Consider the following 23,346-nt stretch of genomic DNA (forward strand, 5'->3'; position numbering starts at 1 on the left):
AATTTTTAAATGTATTTTGCTGTGAAGAGCATGTCTTTCTTTCCATTTAGTCATTGATGCCCTAGAAAGACGGGCCTTGTTGTCCCAGGGCTTCCTGTGCCCTCTGGCGCATTGACACACGCCTCTGGGAACACCCCCGCTCCAGGGTGAGAGCTGCTGCCCAGAGCCCACATGTGGGGCCATGTTCTTATGTAAAGCGTCTGGCACTTCCCAGAAAGTCTCTGTAACGAGTGTGACATTTATGTTTCTGCGTCAGGACTTCACTGCTTCACAGATGTGCGTTCTTTGGTAAGTCTCACCTGAGGGAAACCCACCTTCTGTGCTGCTGGGGTTGGCAGTTGTCCCTTTTCTTTTTTTCGCCAGGGGCCATCGAGTTTTACTTTTCTCCCAGATGACCCAGATGTTGGATATTCTCCAGGACTACATGGATTATAGAGGTGACACCCCTTGACCACTGCATCGCTCAAGACTTTTAGGCAGAATAGTCCAGATAGGTCCATGAGGAGAGATCCGGGGTGCGGGGATGTTATAGAGGAAAGCAGTGAAAGGCATTATTCAGAACCAAAGGAAGATTGAAAGTAAGGAGAGAGATGTGTGACGCAGGGTTTGACAGGAGGGTAGAGACAGGAGGGCGGAAATAAACACACAGCCCCGTCAGTGATGTGATTGAAAACGATGGATGCTGATGATGGATGTTCACTTGGCTTACTGTGATAATCATTTCATGAGGTATGTAAGTCAAACTGTTGTGCTCTACACTTTAAACTTATACAGTGCTAGCTGTCAATTATAGCTCAATAAAAACTGGGAGAAAAAATTGTGTGTACTGGAGAAAATGTGTGTTGCAAAATTTTGAGTGTTTTTGAAAATACGAGCTTTCAGTGTCCTGCAATATTCAGCTCAGCAGCTGAGGACTTGTTCAGGACCGGTAGAAAGATGAATATGGGAATCACAGAGATCCCACCTACCTACCAAGGAAAAGCAAAGGACATTTTTTTCTACATAGACAGTGGGGAATGTAAGTTATTACCTAGGGACTCTGTTTAATACGTAATAAAATTTATGTGGGATGATGGGGAAAAAGGCTGTAATATTGGTTGATCTTGAGATTAGTGGTGAAGTATCAGCTCCAGACTGTAACTATTTAAAAAATGAACTCAGAGGAGGTCTCTTAGAACCGTGTGATTCCCCCAAGCACCGCAGGGTAGCTGGTCCATTGGACGCTCGCAGGAATGCACTGGCGTGTCGAGGAGGCGTCCTCAGGTCATAGGCAGGGCTTGAGCATCTGATTTCCCTCCCCGACCGCGGGTCTGTGGTGACGGGTGGAGAACCCTGAAACTTCACTGAAAGGCAGCGCTGGGCCATCTGGCCGGGCTCATTCGCTCCCGAGTGCTGGTCTGACTTGCCTGGGAATTGGAGCTGCCCCACAGTGGGGACCAGCGTGCCTGTGCCTCCAGGCTGACTTGGGATTGTCAGCACTGAGTGTTAACCCCACAAGTGCCAATACATCAGCTCTATGTATTTTTTTCTCGTATGTGTGTAGAAAACCCAGGGGAGTTTATTATGGTGAGTTCTTTTGTAAACAGTGAAATATCCCCAGGATTTAGATTTTTCCCGTGGGATTTACTTATAATAGGGGCCTGCCTGCATCTGGAAAGGGACAAAATTAGCGTTTGGTTTTGAGCTGACAGCAGTTTATTCCACAAAGAGTACTTGAAAAGGGTTAATATTTCTCCTTTTTCTTCCTCTGTGTGAAGGCTACAGCTACGAGCGTGTGGACGGTTCTGTGAGAGGAGAAGAGAGACACCTGGCCATTAAGAACTTTGGACAGCAGCCCATTTTTATTTTTCTCCTGAGTACCAGGGCAGGTGGGCCGCAGAGACACTGACAGAAACAGACACATAAGGGACGATACTGTGCATTTACATCCTAACCATTAGTACCTTTTCCCTTACTTCTCTGAAAGGTGAGGTTATTACTGAGGACTGTAAAGAAAGGGGACTTGAGGTGGGTGTGATGTAGGTTGATCAAGGCACTGGACTTCTAGTGGGGTGCTCTTTTCTGTCCACCCTAAGCACTCATCTTATCAGAGAAGTAAGGCTGAAACCTGGGGTTGTTGGAAAGTAATTCTAACCTGCTTTGACCATTGACCTTGGATCGTCCTGAAAGCTTTCTAGAATTTGTGCAGAGTTTTAGTCACATTCAGTAGAGGCAGCTCTCCTCCCAACCATGAGTTTGGGAAATGGGATAGCAGCCTGTCTGCTTGTTGTCCTTCCTACAGGTAAAAATCTGGTTTAAAAACCATGTGATTACAATGGAATTGGCAGCTCTTTAGAATTATTCGTAACACTGTTTACATATGAAGTATCGTGTATGGCATTTGTCGTGCTTTACCCGTTACAGAATGCTTTCATTTACTCCAATAATACGAAACCCACTCTTGGAGATGAAATTTTTCTCATGTCGTGGAACAAGCAGACCTTAAATTAGTTTTGAACTCACAGAGTCTTAAGTTTTCATTATTTTATTTTATTTTTCGTAGACCTAAATCTTGATGGAATAGATGCGGGAGCTCTAAGGGGATGTGTGTCCTCTGCTATAAAGAGACCAGTGTCTTTATGAAAAGAGAGTTCAGTCGTATTTAGGAAGCATTTATTAAGTGCCTCTGACCAGAGGGTATGAAAGGAAGTGTTAGCTGTAACCCTTGAGTGTAAGGAGGGCGCTTCACCTGTGTGTGTGTCGTCTCTGCGGCACAAAGGGAGAGTCAGGCTAGTTCGGCTCCGTTCACTCAGGGTCGTAGGCTGCACCCTGGGTCTCAGCCGTTTATTCGTGTCATCTGTGGTCTTAGGGGTGCTGTTAGGAGACACTGAAAGGGGCAGCGCAGAACATCCTCACTGTTGGGAAAACAGCCCGCTGACGTGTTACTGATTTCATCGCCTTCGTTTTGAGAGAGCGGCATGGTTTGAAACATCTAAAATTAGAGCTCTGCTTTTCAGCCTACCTCCCTGGAGTACTCAGAACTAGTCAGAACAGAGTGATTTTTTTTAGGAGCCATAGCAGTCCTGGACAGGAGCCTTTCCAAACACTAACTGTCTTGTTCACTCTCTTTTTATCTGTAGATTTGCATCATTATTTATTTAATAGTTACCCTCCAACTTTGAACTATTTCTGATTGAGTCATATTGCCACCAGGTGGCAGTAATAGCACATGAATGCGTCCCAAACAAGCCCAGATACGGCTTATTTGTAAGATAGCACCCCTCGATGACGAGGAGCTGAGCTTAGATGACATTAACCCAAGAAGCAGAGATTTTATGAGTGCGCTTTAGTGACACGAGGGCCCGAGAGGGACTGTGGGGTAGAGGATAGCGCGTGGGCTCTGGAGCCAGACCACGGGGCACTGAGCCCGGCTCCTTCACCCTCAGCTGCGCACGCTCTGAAAAACCCCGTGACCTCCCTGTGCTTCCATGTCGTCATCTGTAAAACGAGGATAGTGAGAGTAACGACGCATAGGGTTGTTGGGAGGGTTAAAGGAGTTAATATATGCGACGCTTATTAGAACGGCGCCTGGCAAGGAGTGAAGCACAGCCCCGGGGTAGCTGGCCTTATGAGTAGGTGTAATTTGGCATCTCTCAGTAATCGGTCTTTATTATCTCTTTATTCCAGCTTTAATTTTATATGAAGGCTTTAATTAGAATGTTCCAGCCTGACTTGTCTTGAGATCCAGCTTGGAGTCAGCAGCCCGTCTCAAAAGTCAGTCCTTAATTCTGGCTCTTGGAACAAGCTGTTTCAGGCTTGCTTGTTTCAGCAACGAGCTGTAACGACCCTGGCAAGAGGGAGTCCGTTTTGCACTTGTTTCCACATTAATCAAAGAGAAGGCTGTAATTTGCCTTCATGGTTCTCTTAATTAATTCCCGTAGTCCAAGAAGCCTCCGGGCCCGTCCTGCAGCGCTGGAGGAAGCGCAGAGCTGTCCCGCGCAGCGTTCTTGTCCTGTGGGTGGTTTTCTTACCGTCTCCTTGATGAACTTGGAAACAGGCTCAAAGAAGCCTGAAGTCTTCTCCAGTCAGAGGGAGGCGGCCTCCCTGCTCTGCTCGCGGCGGGGGCGGGGGCGTCCCCTCTCCTCCTCCCCCTGCGCCCGGGGCCCTGCTGCCCCGCTGCCGCTTGCGGTGGACGCCGAGAGCTCTTCTTCTCACAGTGCCCGCGACAGGCCTCGCTCACGTTTAAAGCTGCTTTCCGAAAGACCACGTGTCCTCTCCCACACGCTATTCTAAACAAAACTCAATGAAGACTGTTAAACAGAAGAGATTTTAAAATGGCTTCAGGGCGCTCACTTAACACCCGCTTTTGCCGCTTACTCTTGCTCCCCTCACTCTGTTATCTTGGTCGTTAAATTTTTCCAAGTCAGGCAGTATGAGCCTGGGTTGGACTTCTGCCCCCTATGAGACTCTGTCTGCAGTTGGGGAGGGGGTGTCCGTGTGGAGGATGAAGCCAGTTCTGATGGTCTCCATTTATCAACCTGACCAGTGTAGTCTTGCATCCTGATCGTCAGGTCCCCCGCCCGTGAGCTGCAGCTGACGCTCCTTTTTGCGCTGTTTGCAGGTGGCGTCGGCATGAACTTGACGGCAGCAGATACTGTTATTTTTGTTGACAGTGATTTCAATCCTCAGAATGACCTGCAAGCAGCCGCCAGGGCTCACCGAATCGGCCAGAACAAGTGAGAGCCCTAAACGCCGGCGCGGCCCCACTGCCCTGGCTCCTCAGCGGTTCTGGGTTGGGGAGGAAGGTGAAGGACGTGGGCTGGGACGGTCGCGGATTGGGGGGCGAGGGGCCGCGAGGCGTGAGCCCAGCCCTGCTGGTGACTCCAGAGTAGTGCAGGGCTGGGCCCGTGACTGTTCCAGACTTGCTTTGTTTAAAAGAGCAAAATCAAGTTGAGAAAGGACTAGAAGGAACCTTTAGAGGTCGTTTAACTCATCCTTCCTGAGTCGAAGTCTAATTCAGCTGAAAGTGAAATTACAGGTTTATGGAACTAAGCTCAGAAGATAGGTCTTGCCCTCTGACCTGAGGGCGATTTAGATCTACCCGGGGTTTGCTGCCGCCACGGGTAAGGAATCGCAGTGACGACCCCTCATGGTCCCTCCCTTGACTCTTTTGGAAAGTTTCAGTGAGAGAGGCCAGATCTCTGACGGCCACCTCCCTTTAGTGGTGCCCCAGACACGGCATTTTGAGGCTCCTTTTGGACTTGTCGGCCTTGCGTGCCTGTGCCCGGCTTTGCAGGCCCCTTATTACAGCACATTCCTCTCCTCGGACGTCTGCACAGGTCTGTGAAGGTTATTCGGCTGGTTGGCCGAGACACTGTGGAAGAAATAGTCTGCAGGAAGGCCGCCTCCAAGCTGCAGCTCACCAGCGCGGTCATGGAAGGGGGCCGCTTCACCCTGGGAGCCCCGAGACCCTCTGCGGATGCTGACCTCCGGGTAACACACGTCGTTCTTCACTTTGGAAAGTGTCGTGATTGTAGCCAGTGCTCTCTGGGGATGAGAAGGAAGTGAAAAGAACTGGCATTAATCCGCCCCCAACGGCACATCTGTTCCCAGGCCAGAGTCCTGCTGCCGGCGCGCCTCCCGCAGGCCGCGGTGGGAGCTGCGACGAGCGGGCTCTGTCCAGACGGCAGGTCTAGAACGCGGCGGGCTTTGGGCCCCTCTGACTGCACTCCAGCCCAGGCCCTGAAGCTGGCTGGCCACGTGGCTCTGAGCAGGCGTCTCGCTTTACCTTTGCTTTTCTGAAAGCCAGGCTGCCGCGGGCCGCCTCTGAGGGCCGCTAGGAGAACGAGGTGAAATAAAGAGCGCAGTGTAACAAACAGTGATTGCTCCCATATCTCCACCTGAACCCCAGGCCCTCTGGTCAGTTCACATCACCTTCTTCATGCTCACAAGAGGGTGGACAAGACTGGGAATTCGGAATTATGCCATACATAGGAAAAGTGGGTGAAAGAATTAGAGTTAACTGCTTGAAGACAGGGACACTGGATAGGGAAGAAATGCTGGCTTGGAAGATTTTAGAGAAAGCTTTTATCTGCAAGAGGGCTTACAGACACTCTGTAGCAGCCCTGGGGTTAAAATTAGAACCCATGTGATCGTGTGTCCCAGGGCCTTCCATTCTGACCCAGGCATGAGGAGCTGGAAGCAGAAAGACCAGCTCCTGGGACATTGGAAAGACCCAGGCGTGCCGGGGGTAGCGGGTCTCTGCCAGGGCAGCAGCAGTGCGAGGGCCTGGCGTGAGCAGCGCACGGAAGACGAAGTGACAGGAGTTGGCTGTCAGAGGCGGACGGCTGGGGAGAAGGACAGTTCACAGGTGGCTGTGAGGCTGGAAGCCCAGGTGATGAGTCCGGTAGCAGTTAGGAAGGTGGAAGGTAGAACAGAGGTTTAGAAAGATAATTTAGGCTTTAGTCAACAGAGTTTGCAGTAAAAAAAACACAAAGCTACTGTTAGAGGAAAACTGAGACAAGAATTTCATCTGCAAAAGTTTGTAAGAAAGAGCAGGCTTTAAAAGGTCTCGTTTGTCAAGCAGGAAATACAACAAGTATTTAAAAGGAAAAAAGCTACACACTTACGCACAGAGCCACTGGTCTACAGTTAGTCTGGTTAAAAACAACGTCTTCTCACGTGGTTTTCATGTCCACAAAGAGCAGCGCCGGCCTTTACGCCCGGCCTTGCAAAAGACGAGGCTCCCACTGGTTTTGTCAGGGAGTTAGTAACTTGCGGGAGAGGCTGAAGGTTTCCTTTGTGTTGGGGCCAAAACGAGAAAGAGTAACCCTGGGTTCTGTGCATCTTCTTGTTTGGTTTTTGTTTAACCTCAAGGTGCAAAGTGTTTTTTTTTTCTCTTTCTGTTCTTCCTTTGGCTCCCGGCTGACGTGTGCGAGCTCACCCATGCTGGTGGCGGGGCAGGCTCGACGCTGTCTTAACGCTACCTAAGGGGCCACTACAGGTGTAAGCTGAAAGCTCAAGAGAGGGGTCGGGCAGCCTGCGGAGCTCTGAAGTGTGGTTCTCCACGCGCCTGTCCTCTGTTCAGCCTCGAGGGCGGCGAGCCCGCCTTGCGGGGTGGAGGGCATGAATGGCAGAGCCTCGGAGGCCCCCTTCTGGGTGTGCGCGGAGGAGGAGGAGGAGTTGCCAGTAAGAAGTCTGAGCTCTCCCCCGTGGGGAGGAGCTCAGGGGATTCAGTCGGTGTCCCTGTGACGCAGGCTGCTGGGCACATCCGTGCGGTCGTGCAGACATGCCTCTGTGCCATGGGCCAAATCCTGGTGGGGATGTAGGCCACTGGCTGTTGGAGGCGGGCTCTGTCGGAAGGTTCCGTTCTGGCTCTAATGGCGGATTTCTGTCTTCCCTGCCAAGACTAGACAGCTTATCTCTTTGGTGGCCGAAAACAAAGGTGACAACCCAATGCCCTCGTCTCAGAAGAAAGCAGGGTTTATTTGTCTGTAAAATAAAAAAGAATCCAACAGTAAAATAGTGACTGTGGCTTAGTAAGTCTGAGTACAGGCTCCTGACGCCCTCAAGGAGGGAAGCGGGCTTGTCACCCTGCAGGGAGGAGTTGGCAGAAGCAGAGTGAGGCAGAGCAGCTGCAGCAGCGTCTACTGACCGCCTGCTGTGTGCTGTGTATTACATGCAGTGTTTCCTTCCCGTTGTTTCCGTGAATGTAAGTTACCAGAGAACGAGGTAGGCGCTGTTTCCATTTTAAGTAATTTTCCCTGGGACGTTCAGGTTTAGGACTCCAGTCTGGGTACTCTCTAACCTCCAGGCACATCCCTTTGCCCTTAATTGCTGTAAAATATTGCTTCTGTAAAAACACGGGTAGTCCCTTGATGGCTGAGACTCATCATAAGTGAAAGCATGAATATGAGATGGACCAAAGGGAGTGTCCCATTGGGACCAGTCCTTCTCATACATAGCTGGCTTTCTTCTATTTTGGGGGCCAGCTGCTGCAGCCAGTCACCTTGTCACACGTATATCAGGGTTCAAGGTCAGTATAGCCCGGTGTGTTGCTTCGGTGAACTATCTGAATTTTTTTGCAGCTACCAGAGAATTTCCTAGTCACAAAACAGAACATCTAGAGATAACCGACCCAGTCTAAGAGGACAAGATGCAAATGAGGAGCCAAGACGTGAATGCAGCTTGGCCCAGCATCTCAGTTAGCTCATAGGGAAGCACACAGGTGAAGGTGGGACGCTAAAGCCAGGAAAGATGATCTGAACTTTTTGGGTGGTTCCTGCATCCCTAGGAAACGGACCGAGAGCACAGTAGAGAGAAGGGAAGAGAAGCGGGGCCGTGGAGGCCCAGAGCAGTGTCCAGGAGCATTAGAATTGAGAAATGGCCTTCAGGCCCGGTGATCAGGACTTGTCACTGGCCTTCGCCAGGGTGGTTTCCATAGAGCGCTGCGGCAGGAACGAAATTGCCAAAGGAAAGCAGTCAGTCAGTCAGTAGTGGAGGTAGAGTGCCCGGTGTAGCCTTCTCTTTCTGAGAAGCTTGGCAGCGGGAGTCGGGGGAGAGTAGCTAACAGGGTCTGTGACTTCTCATGTGGCTGCTGGGATGCCTGTGAGAGCGACTGTGCGAGAGGTGCTAAGATAACGCAGGAAATTATGATTATTCTTCAGGAAAGATTTCAGGTGAAAATTTTTTGGTTACTGAGAATTGCCAGAGTCAGCGTCTCTGACCGTCATTTATTACCTCTCTGGTTACCCATCATCCATCCTCGGAACAGCCCTGGTGGTGTCATCCTTCGTGGGGAGGGAAGAGACGCTGACCGTCAGGGAGGGGACGTGCCTGGTGTCCATAAGCCGCTTAGCAAATCACTGATACCCCAGGGTTTGTTTTCACAAGAGCCAACTGGACTTTTCTGTTTTCTCATTCAAGCTGAGTGAGATCCTCAAATTCGGTTTGGATAAACTGCTGTCTTCTGAGGGGAGTACCATGGATGAAATAGACCTGGAGCCTATCCTGGGAGAAACAAAAGACGGCCAGTGGCTCTCCGATGCCTTGCCGACAGAGGAGGAAGGAAGCAGAGACCAGGAGGAAGAAAGTAAGTGGGGGCGAGAGCAGAGCTGGTGGTCCTGCCACCCCCGCGGGGACGTGAGTGCGATGCGTCCCCGTGGAGAGTCCTGGTGCTGCTGCCCGGGCACCCTTCCCCTGCCTGCCCCTCGCCGTGGGCTCACTGTTTAAGACTCACGCGGTTCAGAGGTTGTCGGACTGTCCCATGCGGCTGAACTTTGAACCACGTTGATGGTAGCAGTGCTTATGGTGGTATCCGTCTCAAGGATGTAAATGCGTATTTTTCCTCCCTTGATTGCAGGTGTGTTCCCCTTTGTCTGTCCTTAGTCCTCTGTCCTTGGTGTGGAGCTGCACGTGGTGAGGCCTTCTCTGAATGGTGGAACGATTTATTTTAAACTGCAGTGAACACCGATTGAGCCTTTACTCTGTGTTCAGTCAGAAGTCTGCTTGTCACGTGCCTTGTACTAATTTTTTTTCATTTAATCTTCACCATGAGGTGAGGTGCCATTAATTTTAGTTTTTAAGTGAAGCGATACATGTAAATCATAAGATGATTTTTGTCATTTTTTTTTTGCTTTTGGTCAACATTTGTCTTTTGTCCGTTTCTATAGTACTTGAATTTCTGATTTGCAGTGTTTTTTCACTTGGTAGCTTTGTAAGGATGTCTTCTGACGTCTTAGGGTTGTTTTGAAATGACTCTGCCTGTACCAGAGATTCGGTGCGGACTCGGGCGGAAGGTCTGACTGGTCGTCTTACTTAATTCAGAAGCGCCTGTTCCACTCACGGAGAAGTGCAGCGTCTCTACAGGCTGCTGCTCTTTTGGGTGGAGGGTGGGGTTGGCGTGACTGGTGGCGGTCTGATTCTCCCGTTTCCGTGGGACCCTGATTTTCCGTCCCTTGCTTCCTTCTTTCCCTTTGCCACCAAACTGCCAAGGCATGTCCCTCCTTCTGAGGCGCCTCTCTCCCCAGAAGCAGTGCCGTCCTAAGTTGCTGGCTGCGAGTCCTTTCTAGTCCCTTCCTTTCAGTTCCTTAGTAGTCACTGCTCTGATCTGCCCGGTCTCAGACTGACCCTCGTTATTTTCCCATTTGGGGTGTGGCGTTCTTTGGGGGACAGGTCTGATCTGCAGCTGACACTGGCAGAAGCCTGCTGCCCTCTCTGCGCAGCCCCTGCCTGCCTCTCCGGGCTGGGCCCGGCAGCGGACTCGGCTGGCCTGGGCCGTTCGCGTCTCTCGCACCTGCGGGCTGAGGGTGCCATGCTCTCCGCCTCCTGGTTCCGCCGCGGCTGTGGCTTTGCTGCCGTGTGTGGGGTTCGCAGGGTGTGTGGGGAGCCCGGCCCGCAGGCGGCCGGCGTTACTCGGCAGGACGCTGCTTTGTGACCTTTCTAGTTGTTTAGTTTAAAAATGTTTTAATATTAGTATTTCTGTTTTTAAAGAGCCCTTTCTCTGCTTGCTGTTTGCCTGTATCTTGCTCTCATTGCAGGGCTGTCGCGCCCTCTCTTATCATAGCTGTTAAAAAGTATTCCGGGGGGGGGGGTATTTATTATCTTAGAAAAAAGAACTCCTCCAGCCTCTGTGTTGTCTTTTCCCTCCAGTTGCTTCTCCTTTCTAAAAACGCTGTCTCGTTTCCGCCGGAGGTTTCCCTGAAACACCTGGTGGCTCTGGCTGGCCCCTGTGCCAGCGAAACGCCAAAGCTGACGGGCAGGTGTCTGGGCTCTGGGTCCTTATTGCAGCGTCACCGGTTGGCGAGCTGCCTTCCTCACTGAAGGGGGCCTTCCCAGATGTCTGTGTCTGGAAGGAAGCCTCTTCTCTGGGCAGCTGTTTCTCCAGAGATGAATGCTTGAGATCATTCTTGGAAAAGGTTGGGTAGGAGCTTGGAATAAATCTGCTCACGCTGAGGGGGTGACGTGAGAAGGGGTTCCGGCGCTCCTGTTCCTTGGTGTGCAGGTTCTCTCAGTCCTCCCCCAACGGGTCCTCGTCCTTGTATGCTCTGCGCTTTTGGAGGGTTGAAGGGGTCCCTGTTCTCATTATCACCCTTTGACTGGGCACCTGTGTTTTGCTTCCACTGCTCTTTTAAATCTGTTATCAGCCACTTTCCATTTTCCAAAGTTATTGAACTTTTCATTCACTGTTGTCTCATATCTTTTAAAAATCCCGTCACTGGCATTTACTTCTGTTAGATGGGAGAAGAAACAGATGCATGTGGTCCTGTTTTTCAGTTGCATTTTGATCACATTAAGCGCTGAAGCTTGCACCCATTTCATCTAGATTAATTTCAGCTTGTTTGCCTAACATTTACCAGAACGAAATAAAATTTCACTGTTTTCCAAAAAGATAATTATATCGTCAGTCCAACTGCCAAAAAAAATTCTATTTTTTTTCAGGCAGCCAAGCTGCCTGAAAAATTCCCCTGTTGTATTAAAACTTGGGGTTTTGTCCTTGATCAGTGAGCGTGGGTTCACTGTGTGGCAGGCGGCTCCCCTGGCTGGAGGCAATTGAGGGTCTGAGCCCGTGGTCTCCCGCCTCCTCTCGGCTGCAGAGGGAAAACAGGGAGCGCGGTTGAAGGGATGTAACTGAGTGTGCAAGAGCGGTAATTAGAGCACACCCCGCCAGAGTGAAAGGAAAAACAGCGCTGCTGTATCTTGACCGCCAGGAATCTTTTTAAAAGCACGTCCGTGAGTCGAGAACTGCACTGTGAAGCTGCTTGTGCCGATCACGTCTGACGCCTCTTGGCGCTGTGTTTTCTTCCACTTGCTGATAGAGCGCCTCACTGAAAGCCCCCCGCTGATTTAATTAGCAGATGCCAGTTAGAACCGCAGCTGGTGGGTTTGGGTACAAGTGTGAAGCACTTGATCTCTTGGGAATGAAAATGTTTGCTTTCTTACTCTTTAGGGAAAACACACTTATCGCTGATTTTACTAATGCTGTGAAAACACGTTCTTTGGTAACACGTGTGTATTACATTAAACACGCTTGACTTTGTAATATCTGTGTCACCGCTCCCTGGTTGCCAGTCCTGGCTTGTTACGGCTTCTCTTCGTCCGGTGATTCATGATCCTGGCAGGCCATCCAGCAGCCTCTCTCAGCCGCGGTGTCCTCCCCTGTACAGTGGCGCTGGTAGAGCCCGCTCTGCTCTCCCGCAGTCACAGCAGCCAGGTGTGGTCACATAAGGGCTCGGACAGCATCAGGTGCTGTCCACATTTACCCCACCGTCATCGCTGTTGTCGCTGTCATGAGTGTCCCTGCCCGCTAGCCTTCCATCCCCCTGTACGTAGTAGTATGCCGAAAAGAGCCCCCCGGCCTTCGAGTCAGCAAATCCTGCCTTCTTCATGTATTAGCACCGAGGACTGGGGAGTCTCTCCCCCGTTGGAGCCTCAGTTCTCCCTTTCTAAGTGGGGTCGGTTGCACCAGGACTGGGGTGTTACACGAGGTCTGTAAAGACCGTCGTAAATCTAAGGGATTGTTAGATTCTTTACTTTCTCATAGATTCTCCCCGTTCCTGTTAATATTGCAGAAAAGGGATAGAGGGGTTAAAACTGTGTTTAGAATTAAAAAAATAGGCTCTTCGTTACCCGTTATTAGTGAACCTTACTGTCAGGGAGATTCATGCGGGGGAATAGTGTGGAGTGAGTGGGTGATGAGTGATGCCAGACTCCGTGGGGTGGGGGCATCCGGCAGAGACCCACGGACCATCTAGAGATGGACCGGAGGGCTTTAGCCACGCTCTCCCCTCAAAGGTGAACACGTGAGACCTGCACGTGGATCCCAAACCCGTCAGCGTCAGTGGGACTAGACATCCACTGCCTGCCTCGTGAGCTAGTCTCAGCCCGTTTAGAACACAGGCTGTTTGCTAGTTCACCCTGGTTATTGCTTTGAATCGAATTGGTCTATTTGTCTTTAGTATCTAACATGTCTCTCTCTGTGTTTTATGTCCTTAGAAAACCACATGTACTTATTTGAAGGTAAAGATTATTCTAAGGAGCCTAGTAAAGAAGACAGAAAATCGTTTGAACAACTGGTGAATCTTCAGAAAACCCTTTTGGAGAAAACCAGGCAAGAGGGCCGGTTACTCCGAAATAAAGGCCGTGTAAGAACTGTTCATTTATGGAAGAGTACATTCTTCCAAACTTTCATCCTAAGAGAGCAAAAAATGATACTGGTAGTGATTTGTTAAGAAATAAGTATGCAAGTATTTGTTGAAATGCAGGTATAATTAACTGTACCTTAGTGTAAAAGCGATGTAAAAACAGCATTAGAAACACCATCAAGGAGAGTATGTTCACCACTTAGGGCACGTGAAGGCAGCCGTCCCTTGGGGCCCCTGAAGGCATCGCTGTGTTGCACCAGCCTCCTGCGCCCTGCTGCTGACGGCCGCGACCCTGCGTTGTTAGGACGGTGGCAGTCACAGGTGGTCTGCGTGGCATCCGCAGTGGCCCGGCACTTAGTATGTGCTCAGTAAGTGCTGGTTACCGTTCAGATGATCATGATGTTGAAACATTCTTTTTAAGAAGGAATGACATAATACAGTGAGGAGGATTTCCACTAAAAATTGTTAACCCTAAAATGGCATCCTACAAGGTATGCTGTCAATTAAAAAAAAAAAAGCTATTTTCTGAAGTAGCTTATTCCCAGTGAGATGAATGAAAACGACGCACTGCTGCCCTGGCTGTGCCCGGGCTCTGGCAGAGTGCAGAGCACGGGGTCTTGGTTACCGTGCCTCCAGGACGTGTGCATGGTGGTGTCTTGCCAGCACACAAGTTGGCGTGGTTTTGTGAAATATTTAGCACGCTGCTTCCATGCAGAGTGGTTTTAGGGATGAAGGAAGCTCACGGAGGAACAGGTAGCCCCCAGCCTCCCTGCTCACGGGTCTTGTCCTTCCTCCAGGTTCTCCTCCCAGGCCTCAGCGAGGAGTCTACCGCACGTAAGCGGGTTCTGAGCCCTGAAGAGCTGGAGGACAGAAGGAAGAAAAGACAAGAAGCAGCAGCCAAGAGAAAGAGACTAACAGAGGAGAAGAGGAGGGAAAAGGAGGAAGCAGAACGTAAGAAAAGGTATGTGTGTGGCATTTGACTGTGTCGTGAATAAAGCCAAGGGCCACGGTCGGTCAGGGCAGCACCGCCGTATCGTGAGTCCCCAGCTGAGCAGCACTTCAAAATTGCAGAAGACCCCTGTGAAGCTGCTGGTTCCTACTGGTAATAGAATACTTTTTAAAGATTAAACTTTAACCTTAACAGTTAGTCTACTTAAGAGAGCAGTCCTGAGTGTCGAAGGCAGAGAAGATGCATTCAACTGAAGCCAGAAAATTTTAGGATTTCATTGTCTGACAAAGAGGAGTTTGAACAGTCCCTTTTAGTCACATGTCCTTAAGAACAGTGGCATCCGGTGGCTGCTCATTATTGACGTGTAGTCAGGAGACAGGCTCGTTGGTAAGACTTCTTGTTTACTTACAGGTAGGCAGGAAACCTCAGTCGGGGTGAGTTTCTGACTGCATTTCTACTTGGCGCTTACTGTTTGTGAACAGCAATGTGAAATGTGCTCCGAGGGACGTGGCGATAGACCCAGTTAATGTCCTTTTCTCTCTGGCCCCGTGAAGGATGGCCTGGTGGCAGTCCAACAATTACCAGTCCTTCTGCCTGCCTCCTGGGGACAGCGAACCAGAGGACCTCGAGGAAGAGGAAGATGAGAACTCTGCCCGGCTGGATTATGAAGACCCAGACTCGACCTCCATCAAGTATGTTAGCGGTGACGTCACCCACCCGCAGGCCGGGGCGGAGGATGCGGTCATCGTGCACTGCGTAGGTAGGAGACGTGGTGGGGGTCTGGGTGGGGGCCTCCATCTTTATGGTGCCAAGAACTGGGGAAGGTGAGGCAGAACCCTGACCTCAGGGTGATTAATGGGCCTGGTGCAGACTTATGTGGTCAAAAAAATGTGAATTTTACAACCAGGAGACTGGGATTTGACTCTTCTCTCTCTTGTTTACCTGGTTGAGCAGCCCAAGCTCCCTGGGCCGCAACTGCCTTATCTCTATAATGGGATAATATCTGCTCTGTTCTCTGCACAAGGTTTTTATGAGGGTGAAAGGGGGCACTATCTACAAAGCAAGTGAATCCTTTGAGCAAAAGCGGAAACTCCGAGCATGTTCTTTCCTCGTGACCTGGGTACCTCTGACTTCTCTGCAGGAGCCCTCTTTCCCTAAGTAGCCACATCAAACATTACTCATCTGTGTGTGCCTCAGCGGGGCCTCCCCTGAGCGCCAGACCCCACCCTCACCGCTCTGGTTTTCTCTCCATTTTCCTGCCTTACTTCACTCGACGACCCAGCAGCACCTGACAAATTCCGTGTGTATTTGCTTATGGCTTCACTGAACTAGAAAATAAGCTTCACGGGAGCAGGGATTTTTTTTTATCCACTGCTGTAATCCTGGTGCCTAAAACAGTGCCTGACATGTAACAGAAACAGATGTTTGTAGTATGACTGAATGAATGACTGACTCTGAATACAAGGCCCTAACCAGCCGTGTCAGTGCCGGCCTGAGCAGGGCACTCAGCCTCCCCGCGTTCCTCCTGGGAAGTGGGAGCTGTGTGCGGCTGTGCCGGCAGAGCTCCGGCCCTTCCTGCACTGCATCTGCTCCCCGTCCCGCCAGCTGTCTCCTGGGAATTGCAGGAGAACCAGAGAGTTCACGCTTTCAAAGCACTAATTCTTCCCATGCTTTCCTGTTGTGTTCACCAGGTAGATTCCAGAAAACCTTAGTTTCTCCTGCCCTTTGAAAAATCATTCTCCCTGAGTCTTTGGGGCATACCTTTGTTTTTTTTAAAGTGTGGACTGGATTTTGTCTCCTATAGAAGAAAAATTTTCTCTTTCTTCTGACAGATGACTCTGGCCGCTGGGGCCGAGGGGGTTTGTTCACAGCTCTGGAAACAAGGTCTGCCGAGCCAAGAAGAATATATGAGCTGGCCGGGAGGATGAAAGGTGAGAAACAAACCAGAGAGGAGGGTCCGGGTTGGGGGCGGGGGGGAGGACACCTAGGACAGGCTCACCTGGGTTAAAAGCACCAGGTGAAGGGGCAGAAGAGCTGGCTGGAATCTGAGTTCTGTCCTCAGTTAGCGAGGCGATGTGTGACTCTGAGGCAACCCTGTTTTCTCATTCGTAATTTGTGAACAATACTCGCTCCACCCGCCCCGTGGGACTATAATGAGGATAATGAACGTGCAGGTATTCTGATAAATGTCAGTGCCTGCGTGCACCTTAAAGGACAGGCTTGAAGATCATTTCCTTGTTTACCCAACTCACCCCATCTTCTTGAGGGACTGTCTCATGAAAATGTCAGACACCTGTGGGAGAGAAATCAGACACCACTGAAGTGCTCACGAGAGCCGGGCGCTGACAGGGGGAGGCCATGCTATGCAGGGGGCACAGGCTGGGCTGGAGCTGTCTGGGGCCGGGGGAACTTGGGAGGCCGGCACGGAGACGGGGCTGGGGTGCCTCCTGTTACGTGTGGAGATCACACAGTGGCGAGAGGAGTAAGTGATTATTGTGATTATTTCCTCCAAGCTTGAGAGGCTAAAGGATGTTGTCCAATAGAGAAGGGCCCTCCAGATTGCTTAAAGGTTGATTTTCCCTGACTTCCCTCCTCAGTTCTCTAGGGCAGAAAGGGATGTAAAGACTTAGAATGAGCACTTTTCCTGCTAAAACCGACGACTGAACAGAGGGTTTAGCGTGTGTTGACGCAATTCACCCGGATCCAGATCTTGAGTGGGCAGCTGGAAAGGAGAGACTCCAGGGGAGGCTGGAGCTAGAGGTACAGACTGAGGGGTCCCCGCTTGGATCCTCGTTTAAAACCCTGCAGGCGATAGGACGGAGAAGCGGGAGGCTGGAGAACAGAACCTGGGAACACCTCCAGTTAGGAGCAGGGGCAAGGAGAGGAGACAGAAGGAACAGTCAGAAAAATAAGGGACCTTGAGAACGTGGGGTTTCGAGGCGTAAGGGGGGGAGGGCGTCAAGAAGCGGTCCCCGGCGCCAGGTGCTGACGGGCGGACGGGCACTGGGGAGAGCCCGCTGGGTCCGCCCCGGGGGCAGTCGCACAGCCGCGGAGCCCTCTGAGGAGAGTGTAGCGGGAAACCTGGTTGCAGAGCTCAGGTGCAAGTGGTCAGCAAGGAAGCACACACGGGAGTGTGTACTTTCTTCTGAAGAAGGACTGAAATAAGGTGGAGCAGGAGAGATGAAACATAGGCTTGAATTACCATGGAGGGCTTCATGGAAGCGGTGGAAGTTTTCTTGGGCCTGGAAGGATGGGCTGAATTTAAATAGGTGGAGAGAAAGGGCAAGAGAGCCCTTAGCCGTGCCGCATTCTCTTTGGTGCCCCTGTAATCCCAGCCTCCCCAGCACGGGGCGGTCAGCGAGTGCTCCTGGAGAGCGGAGCGCGGGCCGTCAGGCTGGAGCGGAGGGTCTGGCTGGAGGGACAGAGGATGCAGGGACGGAGCTCCTGACGTTGATCTTGCCAGTGGGTTGTTTGGATATGACACCAGAAGCACAAACAACAATAGGAGAAAAACAAGTGGGGCTACATCAAACTTAAAAACGTATGTTCTACAAAAGAAACGATCAACAGAATGCAGCCTACTGCATGGGAAGTAATATTTGCAAACCACGTGTCATTAAGGGTTAATATCCAACATTTGTGAAGAACTCAGACAACTCAATAGCAAAAACAAAGTCTGATTTTCAGATGGGCGGACTTGAATAGACATCTTTCTAAAGACATCCACATGGCCAACAGGTACACGAAAAGGTGCATGACATTGCTAATCAGGGAAACGCAAATCAAAGCCACAGTGAGGTATCACCTCATGTCTGTAACAGTGGGTACCACTAAGAAGACAAGAGATCAGTATTGGGCAGGGTGTGGAGAAAAGGGAAGCCTTGTGCACTGTTGGCGGGACTGTGAACTGGTCCAAACAGCAGACAGAATAGTATGGACATTATTCAAAAAATTAAAGCTACAACTAAGATACGATTCAGCAGCTCCACTTCTGGGTATAATCTAAAGGAAATAAAAGCAGGTTATCACAGAGACATATGCATCCCCATGTTTACTGTAGCATTACCCGTAACAGCCAAGATACGGAAACCACCTGTCTGTCAGTGCGTGAGTGGATAAAGAAGATACAGGATACCCCCATGCGCGCGTGCGCGCACACACACACAAAACAGAATACTATTTAGCCGTGAAAGAAAAGGAAATCCTGCCATTTGTGTTAACATGGAGGCCTTGAGAACTTATGCTAAGTGAGATGTCAGACAGAGAAAGACAGCTACTATATGAAGTCTCTTAAACGTGGAATCTATGAAAACTGAAATCTTAAAAGCAGCAACGTGGTGGTTGCTCAGGGCTAGGGAGTGGCAGAGATACTGAACAGACTTGCAGCTGGTAGAGGAGCAAGTCTTGGAGATCTAATACTCAGTCCAGGACTACAGACAACAAAACTGTATTTTAAATGTTAAACTTTCTAAGAGACTATAGATTTGATTGTCCCACCACTAGAAGAAATGATAAATTATGTGAGGGATTGAGGCGTTAGCTAATGCTACAGTGGCAATCACAGTGCAGTGTAAATGTATCAGGGTAATTAATACATTGTACACCTTAAACTTACATAATGTTATGTGTCAGTTTTATCTCAAACAAACAAAAAAATCCCCAAAACAACAGTTGTTGGTGAGGGTATGGAAAAACTGGAACTTGATAGTGGGAATGTAGAACGGTGTAGCCATTATGGAAAACAGTGTGAAGGCTCTTCAAAAAACTAAAACTAAAATTACATACGATCCCGCGCAGGGGTCTGTACCCAAGAGAACTGAAAGCAGGGACTTGAGCAGACATTTAAATGCCCATGTTAGCATTATTCATAACAGCCGAAAGGTGGAAGCAAGCCAAGTGTCCATCAGCGGGTGAATGGTATGTACATACAGTGGAATGTTACTCAGCCTGAAAAGGAAGGAAATTCTGACACATGCGACAACACGGAAGAACCATAGCGACGTAATCTAATAAGCAAAATAAGCCAGTCACAGAAAGACTGTATACTGTGTGATTTCGCTTATCTGCGATAGCTGGAGCAGTCAAAGTCGAGAGAAAAGCAGAAGGGGGGCTGCAGGGGCTGGGGGAAGAGGGCGTGGGGGGGCTGTTTCATCCCCACAGTTTCAGTCCTGCAAGATAAAGGGTCCCGGAGATGGGTTACACAACAGGGTGAATGTGCTTAACACTACAGACCTGTGTGCTTAAGGATGGTTAAGACGGCAAATTTTACTTTTTAATTTTGGGGGGGGCAGGTAACTACCTTATTCATTCATTCATTTTAATGGGGGTACTGGGGGTTGAACCCAGGACCTCCTGCATTCTAAGCACACACTCTACCACTGAGCTATTCCCTCCCCTCTAAAATGGTAAACTTTATGAGTATTTTACTACAATTAAAAATTTTAAAAATAAATGTTTTTGAGGAAAAAACAATTCACAAGTGAAGTGAGTACCTGGCGAAGGCAGTGACCACTGGCCAGGAGAGTGAGCCAAGGAGGCTGTGGAAGAGGCAGGGCACGCACAGGAGGGGTTCAGGACAGTCCTTCCTTGGGGGTCGCATCCCGTCGTGAATGTAATGCTCTTTCTGTTGCCCCTTTTTATTTTACCTCAGACTTGAGTTTGGGAAGTGTCCTTTTATTTCCTATTGATGACAAAGAGTCAAGAAGCAAAGGGCAAGATCTGGTAAGTAAAAAAGATCACATCTTTTATCAGAGCTGAACTTTGGCTCGCGTCACCTCCCGCTGGGACCGCTCCTGCTCGCGCTGGCCTCTAGCAGCGTGTCTGTCTGCGTGGGCTGCCGCCACGAAACACGCAGACCGAGTGGCTTGAAAAACAAAGTTATTTTCCCACGGGCCTGCAGGCTGCAAGTCCAGTACTAGGACTCCAGCAGGGCCGGTTTCCTCTGGGGTCTCTCCTCGGCTTGAAGACGGTCACCTCCCTGCTGCGTCCCCACAGGGTGTTTCCTCTGTGCAGTGCAGATCTAAAGGCTCGTTCTAACTTCACCGCCTCTTAAAGGCACTTTTTTTCTCTTTTTTAATTGAAGTAAGTTACAGTGTGTCAGTCTCTGGTGTACAGCACAGTGTCCCAGTCATGCATGTACATACACATATACATATATTTGTTTTTGTATTTTTCATTAAAGGGTATTACAGGATATTGAATTCAGTTCCCTTAAAGGCACTGTCTTTAGATACAGTCACATTCTGAAGTACTGAGGGTTGGGGCTTCAATATAGGAAATTGGGGGACACAGTTCAGCCCATAACAAGCAGGTTGGGCCTTGCTTTCTTCCCACCCCCCACCCCCGTCCATCACAGCCCCGGAAGCACTGTCCCCCGTTTGCTCCCTCCGCTGGCCTAGATGGCAGGCCCCTCCTAGGTGCAAGGGCTCTTGTTTTGTCCTCTTATCCTCAGTGCCTCATGCAGTCCCAGCTTATAGGAAATGCTCCATAAACATTTACTAAATGAAGAAGAAAACATGAGTGAAAGCTCTGAAGATCTCATCACTTATCACATGAAGAAGCCTGTGGCAGGTCGTGTTTCCTGCCAGCCACAAGCAGAGGAGGTGAACCAGTGCGTACTTCTGCCAGCATCAGAATTCTCCTTTCACACCTTAAGTGTCTCCCACTCGCCTGTCACTTGGAATTCCTGTAAGATGTTTTATTTACCACACCTACCTAGTTTTCTCCAAGGCCTGAATTCATATTTAAATTTCGAGCCAAATCTTACTGACTTAGGAAAAGAAGAAATTTAGAAATCTGGCTGAAAGACAGGGGCGCTTTCTTGAGGTTGGTGGCCTCACGACTAAGAACAGAGTGGTCTCTTATTCAGTCATCTAGTCATTTCTAAAAAACGAGGAGGACACAGTGGTCGTGCCTAAGAGACTCGGAGTCCAGTGACTCAGAGAACAGCTGAGGGTGCGTGGAGCAGCGCAGCCGCTGTGCAACTGGTGACGTCCGTCCCAGGCGCTGCCCTTGCACTCGGGTTAGGACTGGGTGGGTGGTGTTGGCCATTTTGTCCTCCTGGGAGTTGTCTGAGCAGGGCTGGGGTGCCTGCTTGTCTCTGGGACCTCAGAGCTGACTGGAGCCCCAGAGCTGGGTACAAGGACCTCTAAAGCTCCCCCTGCTCCTAAGATTCTCAAGAATTCTTTCTTTCCCCTTGAGAGCATTTAGAAAGGACAGCGTGCTTTGGACTCAGGTTTTAACATATCTTTAAAAAGAGGAAGAAAAGCTTATATAAAATTACCACTAAGTAAGACTGAACAGTTACAGCGGGGCGTGGAGTCATGGATCTCGTAGGACCTGGCTGTCCAGGCAGCGCGTTCCAAAGAGAGGCCAGAAACAGGTAAACAACAGGGCCTGCTACGCAGCACAGGGAGCTGCATTCAGTTTCCTGTAATAACTATAATGGAAAGGAATCTGAGAAGTACATGTGTGTATATGTGTAACGGAACACTCTGCTGTCCACCTGAGACTAACACTGTAAACTGACTATACGTTAATAAAGAGTTAGGAAAAAGAGGTGAAGCCAAAGTCCGGGTAACCTCAGAGGGGCTGTGCCTGCCCTCCGGGGGCAGGTCCCTTAGCTGGCGGCGGAGCATCTCATGTCTCTTCACCCACTTAATGACTGCTTCTCCTAGTTGGCCTTGATTGTGGCCCAGCACCGCGACCGCGCCAATGTGCTGTCTGGCATTAAGATGGCAGCCCTGGAAGAGGGCCTGAAGAAGATATTCTTCGCAGCAAAGAAAAAGAAAGGTAATCTCTTCGTTTGTGCCCGGGAGTAGGTGAATTTCTATTTCTAAGCATATGTGAGTTTTAAAGGGAGGGGAGCGATGTCAAGACCCCATTCAGTGTACGTGGTAAAGGTAAGCCCCCACATGGGAGACCACAGAAGTAATGACTGCATCACCCTGTTTGTAAAGCCCCTTTCGTTTCTAAATCTCCTTTGTACCCGTTATCTGCCTCTACTGGGGTGTTTGTATCATGAGCACAGACGAGGAGGCAGAGGACCAGAGGTGCAGTTGGGAAATGCTGTTTATCATTGTCCCCTCTTGGAGAGTCACAGTCCACATCAGCAGACAGTTCTCTGCCAAAGACCAGAGTTACACTTTGTTTCCAAACCCAGGGCATCTCAGGGTTTGTTGAACTGCTTGATTTGTTAAAGAATTGTATCTCGACCATCAGTCATATTCTATTTCCATTATACCTGCTTATTTCCAGAGCCTGTAGATCCTCATGTTCAATAGAATTATTTAATTTTCCCTCTTACGGCCCCTCCCCAGAATATTTCTGACATTATAATTCTGCGCTCTGAGTGGGACGCTCATGGTTATACACGTTGTCCACTGGGAACTAGAGTGACTCAGAGGACATTAGTACCTTCTCTGCATAGACTGTACCCTTCAGTTTCAGATGAATGAAGACATCATGATGTGTTCTTTTTGTAACAGCAAGTGTCCATCTTCCACGCATCGGACACTCCACGAGAGACTTTAACTGGTACGGTACTGAGCGACTTATTCGGAAACACTTGGCCGCAAGAGGCATCCCAACTTACATGTATCCTTTCGTTGTCCTCATCGTGTGCTCTCGCAGCTCAAAAAGGAGGACGTCTTGTGTTTTCTGGTGTCACTGTTAACCCAAGGCCACGCCCTCTTCTGCCACGTTTTTCACTCTGCCCCTTTACAGTGGGGAAGAACTAAGATGGACTGGCTGACCTGTGTGTGTCCCGGGGCCGAGCCCGCCCACAGCGAGGCTAGAGGCGCCTGAAGAGGGGGATCTGCAGGGCAGCCGCGCTCGGCACGTGTCGGATCTTGTCACACCGCGTCTCCCCCTTCAGGCCGGCAGACCGAGGCCCGACGCTGGTAGCTTCGCTCTGTTTGCTGACAGACACGCAGCAAAACAAGTGAGCTGCTGTGTTTCTGAACCTGTTCAGTGTGTTCTTAAGGAGCAATGAGAAAATAATTTTGACCATTCAGGGTATAATCTAGTTTTGCAAGACTAGTATTTTCTTCTAATGACTCGCTTGCTGTGTGAGTTAGCATTGCTGGAACTTATACTAAGTCCAGAGTCACTAGAAGAAGCTGAATTGACCCCCAAGAGCTACGGTCAGACAGAAACTTCATCCTCTTACTTCGTTACTGAAGTTAATTCAGTCGGTGGTTTTCAGGATATTTAAATCACTGTGAACCTTAAGAGAGACGTTGTATTCTATGTGTATTCACAGCACGCGCGGTATCA

The 23,346-nt window shown here is 49.8% G+C and overlaps 1 protein-coding gene across 2 annotated transcripts in view; it reads left to right on the forward strand.

Annotated features, from left to right (window-relative positions):
• Positions 1 to 23,346, forward strand: part of CHD1L (chromodomain helicase DNA binding protein 1 like) — a 46,196-nt gene that overhangs the window by 22,316 nt on the left and 534 nt on the right. For both annotated transcript variants that reach the window (XM_074349324.1, XM_074349323.1), the window contains 12 exons: positions 364 to 437; positions 1,758 to 1,868; positions 4,601 to 4,715; positions 5,319 to 5,472; positions 8,905 to 9,070; positions 12,973 to 13,121; positions 13,919 to 14,082; positions 14,625 to 14,830; positions 15,903 to 16,001; positions 19,721 to 19,791; positions 21,747 to 21,861; positions 22,557 to 22,665. In XM_074349324.1, the coding sequence (XP_074205425.1) occupies positions 364 to 437; positions 1,758 to 1,868; positions 4,601 to 4,715; positions 5,319 to 5,472; positions 8,905 to 9,070; positions 12,973 to 13,121; positions 13,919 to 14,082; positions 14,625 to 14,830; positions 15,903 to 16,001; positions 19,721 to 19,791; positions 21,747 to 21,861; positions 22,557 to 22,665 (1,533 nt within the window). The remainder of the gene's footprint in view (positions 1 to 363; positions 438 to 1,757; positions 1,869 to 4,600; positions 4,716 to 5,318; positions 5,473 to 8,904; positions 9,071 to 12,972; positions 13,122 to 13,918; positions 14,083 to 14,624; positions 14,831 to 15,902; positions 16,002 to 19,720; positions 19,792 to 21,746; positions 21,862 to 22,556; positions 22,666 to 23,346) is intronic.

Source organism: Camelus bactrianus, chromosome 21 (assembly GCF_048773025.1).
Source record: "Camelus bactrianus isolate YW-2024 breed Bactrian camel chromosome 21, ASM4877302v1, whole genome shotgun sequence".
In the NCBI taxonomy this organism is placed as follows: domain Eukaryota; kingdom Metazoa; phylum Chordata; class Mammalia; order Artiodactyla; family Camelidae; genus Camelus; species Camelus bactrianus.